This window comes from Leishmania martiniquensis, chromosome 20, assembly GCF_017916325.1.
Source record: "Leishmania martiniquensis isolate LSCM1 chromosome 20, whole genome shotgun sequence".
In the NCBI taxonomy this organism is placed as follows: Eukaryota; Euglenozoa; class Kinetoplastea; order Trypanosomatida; family Trypanosomatidae; genus Leishmania; species Leishmania martiniquensis.
In genome coordinates, this window is record NC_090155.1 from 415,561 (window position 1) to 425,177 (window position 9,617).

The window sequence follows — 9,617 nt, forward strand, 5'->3', positions numbered from 1 at the left end:
CTTCTCGTCTGGGCGGCTCGGTGCGCGCTCACCGGCACACCCCGACTTGCCGCTCTGCCTCTACCACCTTCACCACCCTCCCCTTCTTCATCCTACGCTGTCTTCGTTTGTGGCTTGGCTTGGGTGTTCGCTGGCGCAGTCATCCTCTCTGTCCTCCTGCGACTCGCCGCTCCGTTAGTGGAGCGTCCTGCCGCTCCGCCTCGACCTCCCTCTCGCCACGCTCTCCATTTTGTTATTCTCTCCTTCCCAGAGCCTTTCCGGAAGGCCATTTTTTAATCCTCCCCGCCCTTTCTTCGTATGCTTTTTTGTTGTCGCTCTCTCTCCCTCCCTCCCTCCCTCCCCCTCTCTTGCGCCGTCGTCACCCGTCCCGTGGAAGGGTGCACATACATGTGAATATTTTGTCGTGCTGTAACTTTGCGTCGCCGCCACAGTCCCCCCACCACCACCCAAACACGAAACCGTTCCTCCCCTCTCCCCATCCCCCTCCTCCTCACACCATTCCTAACCTCCTCCGCCTCGTCCTTTCCTCGCATGCAGTGGTGTGCTGAGCGGGAGTTTCTTTAGACTCAGAGGTGCTGCTCGCCGCCTGCTCTTTGTGTCTTCTTTCCCCCTTTTTTCCCCTACCTGCCTGCCCAGCCCACCCACCCCTTACAGCGCACGCACACACACACAGAGATAGAGAAGCACCCGTGCACGCCTCAGAGGCCTTGCGCCCACACGCCGACTGTTGCGCAGGTGGTGCCCGTGTGCTCTTCGTCTTCTTTCCTTCCCGTTCGCGCCTTTGGAGAGGCTCTTGACCTCTCCCCCTTCTCTACCCCTCGGGCATCACCCCCGCTGTATCGCCCATGTCAACGAACGCGTCTGGGGCGACGCTCATGGCGCCGTTAGCCGCGGCATGCCGAACCGGCGGTGACGGCAGAAGCGGCGCCCTTGTGGACGGCGTTGACGGCAATGAGGCCGCACATAAGCCCATACACTGGACCCCGAGAAACTCGTCGCAGAGCAGTTCGCATCCGCTGCCTGCCTTGCGGCAACCAGTCAGCGGCGAGTGGCGTGGGATCCCATTGCCGCAGCAACCGCAGCCGCGCTCTGGCAACGCTTTGCGTAACGCAGCACCGCATATGATGAGAGGGAAGAACGGCGGCACGAGCACCGGGTGTCCGCCGATGATGCCGCATGTGCCGCCCCCAGGTGCGTACTGCTGCTGCTCCAGTCCTCGACCGGCTCCATCGCGCATGCAGAAATGTGGGCCACCGCCTCACGTGGGCCCCAAGACCCCTTCCAGGGCCGACGGGCGAGTGGACTGGAGCGCGATACCCGGAAGTTCAGGTCCCTGTAACAGCTGCGCACTGCCCTCGCAAGCTCGGTGGAATGAGCGCGTCATGCCCGTAGCGCGTGGCCCACAGCCAACGTCGGTGGAACCGACCCGATTGATGAACGGCAAGAAGATCAAGGATGTAGAAAGGCAGCAGCAGCAGGCGGCAGAGACGCGGCGCAAGCAGCACAACTTCATAGGGCCAGCGAAGGGTGCCAACGGGCAACGCAAGGAGCAGCCGCAGCAGCCACAAAGGCACAAGGTCGACTCACGGAATATCAAGACAACAGTAGGCAACGACGAGTCGTGGATTAAAGGGCTGACCTACTCGACGTGGGTAGATTCGCCGAAAGGCTTATCGATTGAGTCGGGCCGCGGGGGCCCATATAAGCGTCGACCAAAGACCAGCAGAAAAAGCCGGAAGGATAGGGAGGGTGTGAGTCGTGACCACATGGGCAAGTCTAGCTTGCTCATGGAGGCACTCCGCAACCTCTTCTGCTGACAGGTACTATGCGTACCTCTGCGCGCCTTGGTGTAGAAAAGAGCGCGAAGGGAAAAGGTGGGAGAAGACGGTGCATGGGCCACTGAAAGCGGCTGTAAATGCCATTCCTCTGTGACAGCATTGGAAAAAAACGGAAGTCAAGCAGGTGCGTGGAGCATCTGTGTATAATAGCCCCGGTACGTCCATGTGCTGGTGTGTGTGTGTGTGTGTCTGTGTCTGTGTGTGTTTTTGTGTGCATGCGGTCTACCCCACCCCCACCCACCTCCCTTCCTCTCCCCAGAGCCGCCGTACTGGTGCGCCCCCGCATCTCAGCTCGTTGGTGATGTTTCTGTTTTCTTTTTCTCTTCATTAAGATGCCTTTTTCTTTTTGCGCCTCCAGCGGACCCTCCAATACACGCGTTTCTGTGCCCTCCCTCCCGTCCTCTCTCTCTATCTGAATCTGCGGAAGTCGATGCTGAAGATACCACTCACCCACCACCACCCACCTACACACGCACGCGTGGGGAGTGCATTCATGTAAACCAAGGACATGCCTCTTTTGTTGTTTTCTTACGTCATCACTTCGGGGTAAGTCTGCGTTGCTCTTCTGCATCGCCGGGCGAGGCCCATGTCGTGCACCGCAATGTCTCCTCATCGCCCTCGCGTCTGCCCTTCTCTTGGTGCCCGCCATCACCACCGCCACCCACCACCCCAACTTTGCAGGTACTCGATCCTGTTACCACCACAAGCGGTTCGCCGCTGGCCGGAAAAAAGGGGGATGGGGTTGCTTGGCTTCCTCCCACACAGGGGGGAGGGCATTGCACTCCCGAGATGCGACGCGCACGGGGGTTCACGTCCACCGAACGAGTCATTACTCAAAGCATCGCGAGTGGAATCTGTGAAAAAAAGGGGGAGGTGGCGCGTATTAGCTTCCCCGTTTATCTTCAGGCGGAACAAAGGCAATGCGAGGTGGCTGAGAGAAATCGAACTGTAACGCGCCTCGCTGGAGCGTGGAAGCGAGTCGCAGGAAGGGAAACATGGAGCTTCTTGTCGCGAGGCGGGGGTGCCCTACATCCGGCAAAGAAGCTGAGCATGGCCAAGTGCATTGGGCCCGGCACGCCGCCGCTTTCGTTCCCAAGGTCGTCCCCGTCTTCGAATCTCGGCCCAGGTACAGCATCCCTGTGCGTGCGTCCGTAGATGTGAAGCGGGCCGCTTCTGGCGGCCGGATCCCCCCCTCCCCCCACCCCCACACACACGCGCGCGCTCCCTCCCCTTTTTGTGTGACGCCTCGGGTCTCCTCCCCTTTGCCTTTTGTACTTTTATCTTCGTCCTTTCCACCCCCCTTTGAACGATGCTCACGCGCCGCACAAAGCTCGCAAAGCCCTGGGTAGCAAGTCGGCATCTTTGCGAGGCCATCTTCCTGTGGCAGGTGCGCAGGAGCCGCATGTCTCGGTGTTGTGAGGGTGTGGGTGCACAAACATTCGTCCATGTTGGTAGCCATCTAATATCTGTTTTCTGCTGTATGTGTGTGTGCCTTTGCCGTGACCTCACCACCATCACCACGCGCTCGCCTCGCCCTCATTCTGCGCTCTCGTCAAGTCGGCTCCGCTTCCCCACGAACTGCTCTTCTGCGCCGCACCTCTCCTCCTTTTTCTCTCTTTGATCGCTCTGCTTGAGCGCGCCTGCACCCTCGCGGTCGCGCGCCTCATCGGATTCTCTGGGCACTGGCGGCGCTATTCTCGGCCGCCCTTTCATGTTCCCTTCCCCCTCCCTCCGCCTTTCACTCAGTGACCTGCTCGTTCCGCGGCCATCATCATGGCACCCCATCCCCCACGGACGCCGTCTGCCACCCCCTCCTCCCGTGTGCACGTCGCCTTTCTCCTCCTCTTGCGCTTCCTTCACATGCTGTTGTTGTTTTTTGTCCTCGTTCTCGGTGCCGGCGCGACTGCTCCCTTTATTTGCTTCGTTATGTCTGTGCGTGCGTGTGTGTGTGTGTGTGTCTTCTCTCGCAAGAAAAAAAAGCGCTACACACTCCAACGGCTCGCGCAGAACTCACCAGGGAAAGATCAAAGCAAGAAAAGAAAAACGGGCCGCAGCGCGCGAAAAAAAGGGGAGCGCATCAACGGTGCAGATGCAAAGAGTCGTACAGAGGAAGAGGGGGGGATATGGGAAGGGCAGAGAGAGGTTGGCCAGCCCCACCCCTCTCTCTCTATCCACCAGCACCATGCACCTTCTGCTCGCCCAACGAGCCTCAGCAGTTCTACCGCTCTTTCCTCGCGTCCCTGCTGCCCCGCTGCGCCGAGGCTACATGGTATGTGAAGATGTGCATGAATGTGAAACTGCGTAAGGGGGTTTACCACCACTGCTACGGCCTCGAGCCCCTCCATCTGCTTTAGCAGCATCCCTCTATCGCCTCATGATCTTTCCCCGACACCCCCTCCTCCTCATTCCTCGCGTCCCCGTCGCCGCCGCCGCTTTCCGCCCCCTCCCCCCTTGCACGCCAACATATACGCACACGCAAACATCGCTACTTCCCCATCGGGTACACATGAGCAGCTCTGTGTGGTGATTGGATTTGCACGTCTTTTTCTTCTTTGTAGTCGCCTTCTGTTTTCTTTGCCGCGGTTGACTTCACTCTCAACGTTCCCCCTATCACCCCCCCGCCTTCAGCCCTTCACTAACCCATCGCTGCATACATACACACACACGCACCCACACACACAAGTACATACACGCGCGAGCTCACCCGCGCGACTCTCCAGGTGTGCCTGGGCACGTGTGTGTGTGCGTTGAACAGACTCCGTTACGGGCCACCACCTTCGGTCTTCTCTTTCTCTCTGTGTGTATTAGTGAAACACACATAATTGGCTTTACTACCTCTTTTCCAGTCCCCCCCCCGCCACCCCTCTCTCTCCTCCTCCTCCTCACAGCATACAGCCGCCGCCATCACGCCATCCCAACGTCTGCTTGAGTACAGCGGCTGTCCCTCGGAGTCACCCTTTCTCTTTACGCATCGTTTTTTCTTGCTTTTCGTTTGTGTGCGTATATAGAGAGTTCTCCTGCAGGCTATCAGTCATTTTGGCTCGTACCCTCTTGTGTCGCTCGCTTCTCTTCTGCCCCTCCGAAACGCAGGGGGAGGACGCGTGTGCGATCAGGAGGGGTGCATGTTGGAGAGTGCGGAGGCATACGCAGAAGGGTCCCTCCCTTTTTCCCTGCGCGTGCCTAAAGGCGTCTGAAACGGCTCGTACACGTCGTCACAGTCGCACGCGCATACACGAAATCGCAGCCGCCGAGGAAAAAAAGAACAGCGAAGAGAGAGAAGGGAAAGGCTTCCGTTTGAAGCGCAGTCCGATTCCTACGGCACCAAGAGGCTCTTCGCGGACACTAGGCGCAACCTCCGCTCCCCCCTCCCTCCCTCACTCCATCCTTTCTTCTCACGTGCGCGGCTAAGCCGGGGCACCATACACACCAAAAAAGAAAAAAACAAGCGAGGGCACACGACAGAGCAAGGGGAGAAAACAGGACGCGGTTGCTCCATCTGTCACCGACGCAGCGACAGTGACCGAGAGAGAGGGGGGCAAGAGGCACACACACAGAGAGGGAGAGAGAAGAGGGGCACAGTCACACGACACATTTAGCGTGTTTTTAACTCACTAAAGTTACCGTAAAAAAAAAAGAGGACTTTTTTATTAGAGGAGCCACGAGAAGAAGCGAACTTTGTGTGTGTGTGTGAGTGAGTGTGTGCGTGCGTGAGTGTGTGTGAGTGTGTGTGAGGGGGGAAAAGAGTCGTTTTTTGTGCCTCCCACTCTCTCTCTTCTCGCTCGGCTCACTGGCGCACGCGACGGGCAGACACAGGCAGACGCTTAGGGCATCTCGAGTACCTCTCTGTTTCTCTGTCTTCCGCTCCCTTCCCCCCGCCACTCCTCTCTGGATAGCGCCCGCAACATCTTCTCTGTCTTTTTTACGGGCCCTTATCTCCTGCGCTCCCTTGCACGTTTATTTGTATGTATGCGAGTGCGTGAGTGCGTGCGTTCCTGGGGCCCCCTCATCCCCTTTCCTGCGTGTGTGTGTATCTGTGTGTGTGTGTGTGTGCAGGTGGGTGGGTGTCGTTGGCTTTCCCTGCTCTCTTTCTCTCTTCGGTTCGATACCCCCTCACACGCACCCCATCTCCGTACCCTTTGTGGTGTCAAAAAAAAAATCTATCGGGGGCGGGGGAGGGGCACCGTTTTACTCGCTCTCTCCGGTCTTATTTTCGTTTTTGCCGTTTTGTGGTAATCGTCTCCGCTCCTTTGTGTCGCCTTTCAACTGTTTTTTTTCTTTCGCTCGCCACCGCTCCCCCTCTGCCCACTCCTCCCTCGACCTATTCATCGCATCGGTTTTTTCTTCTCCAGTACACACACACACATATATATATACATACATCACCCTTAACTAGAGCGCGCGGGTGTATGGTGTGTTCTTTTTTTCGCTCATCCGTTGAAGTTGGTCTTGGCTTTTTTCTTTGCATCTCCGCAGCCGTCAGCTCACGCTTTTACCCGTCACCCTCCTCCCCTCGCTCTCTCTCTTTCTTCCCGCCCTCGGTGCGGCCAACGAACGGTGTCTATCATTCTCTCTGTGTCTGTGTGTGTGTGTGTGTCTGTACTGCGCTACCTTTTCCTCACCCTCCTCCTCTCTCCTTTTTTCTTCAGCTCGTTTACTTTTGCTTCTCGTTGGTCTACGTGCGTGAGTCCCTCGTCGTGCGCTCCAAGCACGCGATCCCCTCTCTCCCTCCCCCAAGCACGCAGACACGCACACGCACACACCGCTCTTACCACCACCTCCGCTACCAGAGCTAAAATCAGGTGCGCGAGTCATCATGCTTGGGAATCCACTGTCTAAGTCGAACAGCGGTGAGATGGGCCGCGGCGGCGGCTATGAGTTCGGCGAGTACGATGGGGTGATGGACGTGGAGTCGATTCTGCAGTCGACGGCCGGCGCGTCACCTAACCTGGCCGGCAGCCCCACGGTGGTAGACGGCGACATCGGCGTGTATGGGAACCAGGTAAGCCTACCAAGCGACAACCGCAACGGCAGTGCTCCTACACCGCTCGGCCGTGGAGCACCTCGCAAGCCGACCCGCATGAGTGCCGGGTCCACCTGCAGTGGGGATGGCCATTCCATCAGGGTGTCCACGACAGCCGCGGCGCCACGCTACCCTGTGGCGGTGGCCGGTAAAACCCCTGACGGGGCTGCCGCCTCCACCGCGGGGCGCCGCACAAACAGCTTGTACCTGTCAGCAGAGGCAGATGCACACGACACCGGCACCCTGTCCACCCGCCAGGGCACGCGAAAGCCTACGTATTTAGACGACGTGGTGCATCTTCCAGCGATTGGTATTCAGCCACAGATGCGCAAGAAAGTCGGTGATGCCTTCCCTAGTCGCGCGCGAGCAGCCTTGTCGGCGCCAGACCCCTCAACTTCCACCATCTCAGCCGTCATCAGCCATGGTAGCGCTCGCAGCTCAGGGGTCGGCGCCAAGTCGATCCCCAGCGCTGGAAACCTCGAATCTCTGCAGCCCCCCATCGACAGTTGCGGCGCCACCTCGAGCACTCAGTATAATGGGTCTGCCGTGTTAGGCCCGCATAGGCCGCCATATCATGCGGCGCCGCTTTCGCCCTTGAGAACAAAGGGTCGTCATTGCACCAACGACACCAAGGGCACTGGTGCAGCAAGTAAGATCACCAATGGCGGCAGCGTTGGCGCTAGTCTCCAAGACGTCAGCACGCGGAACCGCTCAGCCATAGACGGAGCGGTGAAGCGTGGCGAGTCTGTCGAGGCGGGCGAGGGCGGCCACATGAATGGTCACTGCAGCCGGGCGGCAACGCACAGCACAGCAGGAAGCGGCGACGTCGTCACCACCTCCAAGACAAACGGCTGGGTGAAAGAGGAGGCGCGCCGGCTTGACCAGCGCGCCTGCACTTCATCCAGCACGGCTCCCTCACAGTTTCCACGAGAGCGCATGAAGAGCAAGTTGTGCGGCGGCAGCAGCAGCCCGAATGCCGGCAGCAGGCCCTCGGCACGGGGCCACAACGACAGCGAAGAAGGCGCCACATGCACGAAGCTGAACACATCGCCGGCACCGGTGACCCCCAAAGCACACGTGTGGGCTGGCGACTACGAGATGGCTGGCACCCCCGGCATCGGCTTGACGAACTTCAGCATTGTGGCCATGCCTAAGGTCTGCCCGTCACGCCCGTTGGCAGGTGGGCTGAAGGCTTCGGCAGCAGCGGAAGGCGGTAGCAGCAACAACCGTAGCAGCGTCAAGTCTCCTGCGCAGACCCTCCATCATCCCCCATCAGAAGCAACGGCGGTCTCCTCCGTCAACGGCGTCGCGTCGCCGACGGAGTCCGCCATCACGCCGCTACGGAAGGTGTTCGCGCGGTCACTGAAGCCAGCTTCCAGCACCAACGGAGCAGCAGCGCAGGCGGCACCAAACGCGCGCCCAATACCTCATGTGCCGCTCACAAACCTTCCGACCTCCCCTGCGATGGACACCACCGCAGCCCCTAACAGCTCCAGCACCGCACCCCAGAGCGCGGCGGCATCTTCGCCTCCGGTAGCGTCGGCGCCAGGCTACTCGGTGGCGGCAGTAAAAAGCGACAAGTCGCTGTCTGCGCCGCATACGCCGACCCTGTCGCATCGAAGCATGATGAGCGTCGTCGACACTAGTAAGCACCTTCACGCCCACGGCTCCAGCGCACGCCAGCAGGGCCCCCTCACCTCGGGCCCCAGCGGTATGCCACAGCTTCATGAAGCACAGATGAGTGAGATGGGTTTACCGTACTCAGACGAGCGCCGCGCAGCGCTGGAAGCGTGGGCTGATGTACCGGTGCTCACCGTCAACATTCGAGGCCAGAGCCTGACGCCAACCCAGAGAGCACGCGAGTCGGCGAAGACTCACGCACGCCCCAGCGCTGCGCGGCAGATGTACGCCCCTGTGCATGGGCAGGGTCGTCAACAGGTGGCAGGCGAGCCATGTGACCTGAACTACGAGGTGCACAACGTTGTCGTGCAGCTGCGGCACCGGAACAGGCCTCTAATGATGCACTACCCGCCTCGCCTGCCATTAGAAGTCGACATGAGGCCGCGAATGCGTCGCCAGCGCACACCCCGCAGCTTCTACGGGAATAGCTCGCCACACGTCGGGGACGCGTGGTTTAAGGACGCATTGAACGACGCGCGTACGGTCGACTCGCCCGATATCGAGTCCATGGAGAAGTATGAGGAGGCAGAGTTCATCCGCAACGGTGGCGACCCGGCTACTCGGCGCAACCGTTACGGCCAGGCAAACAACGCGCATGCTCACCAGCAACAACACCAAAGGCCACCTCAGCGCGGCAACGTTGGCGCTGCTGAGGTGGGGACCGCCGTCGATGCCACAAACCGCAACCCCATACGCATGGAGCAGCCGGCGTCGTAGCGCGTGAAAAGCCCCCTCGGAATATGCGCACTGATTCGGAGAAAGTCCCCTCTTTCTCTCTCTGTCCATTCTGGTGCACCGCCACGGGGGCCATGGGGCGCGCGTGTGAGTGGGCGACCTGTGCACACCACAAGTGCAATCGCTTTCGCTGTGCGTCGTCTGTGCGCACGTTTTTTTTTTGTTTCCTTCAGCCCCGTTTTTTTTCGCATTGTTTGCATATTTCACATCGTCACTGAGCTCTCCCCTCGCCTCTCTCTCCACCTCCCTCCTCCTCCTCTGCTGCTTTCTCTCTCTCGTGTGTATGTGTGTGGGGGGGAGGGGTTGTGGTGCTCTCCTTTTTGTTTTTTCTTTTTTCTGTGCGT

At 59.4% G+C, this 9,617-nt stretch overlaps 2 protein-coding genes across 2 annotated transcripts; both read left to right on the plus strand.

The window, feature by feature from the left end:
• Positions 1 to 845: 845 nt before the first annotated feature.
• Positions 846 to 1,817, plus strand: LSCM1_06445 (uncharacterized protein; the record flags this gene model as incomplete). The annotated part of the gene is made up of 1 exon (XM_067323873.1): positions 846 to 1,817. The coding sequence occupies one exon, from the start codon at positions 846 to 848 to the stop codon at positions 1,815 to 1,817; it is 972 nt and encodes a 323-aa protein (XP_067179187.1).
• Positions 1,818 to 6,651: 4,834 nt separating this feature from the next.
• On the plus strand, positions 6,652 to 9,255 carry LSCM1_06446 (uncharacterized protein; the record flags this gene model as incomplete). Its single annotated transcript, XM_067323874.1, has 1 exon — positions 6,652 to 9,255. One exon carries the CDS (start codon positions 6,652 to 6,654, stop codon positions 9,253 to 9,255), a length of 2,604 nt encoding a protein of 867 aa, XP_067179188.1.
• Positions 9,256 to 9,617: the final 362 nt, after the last annotated feature.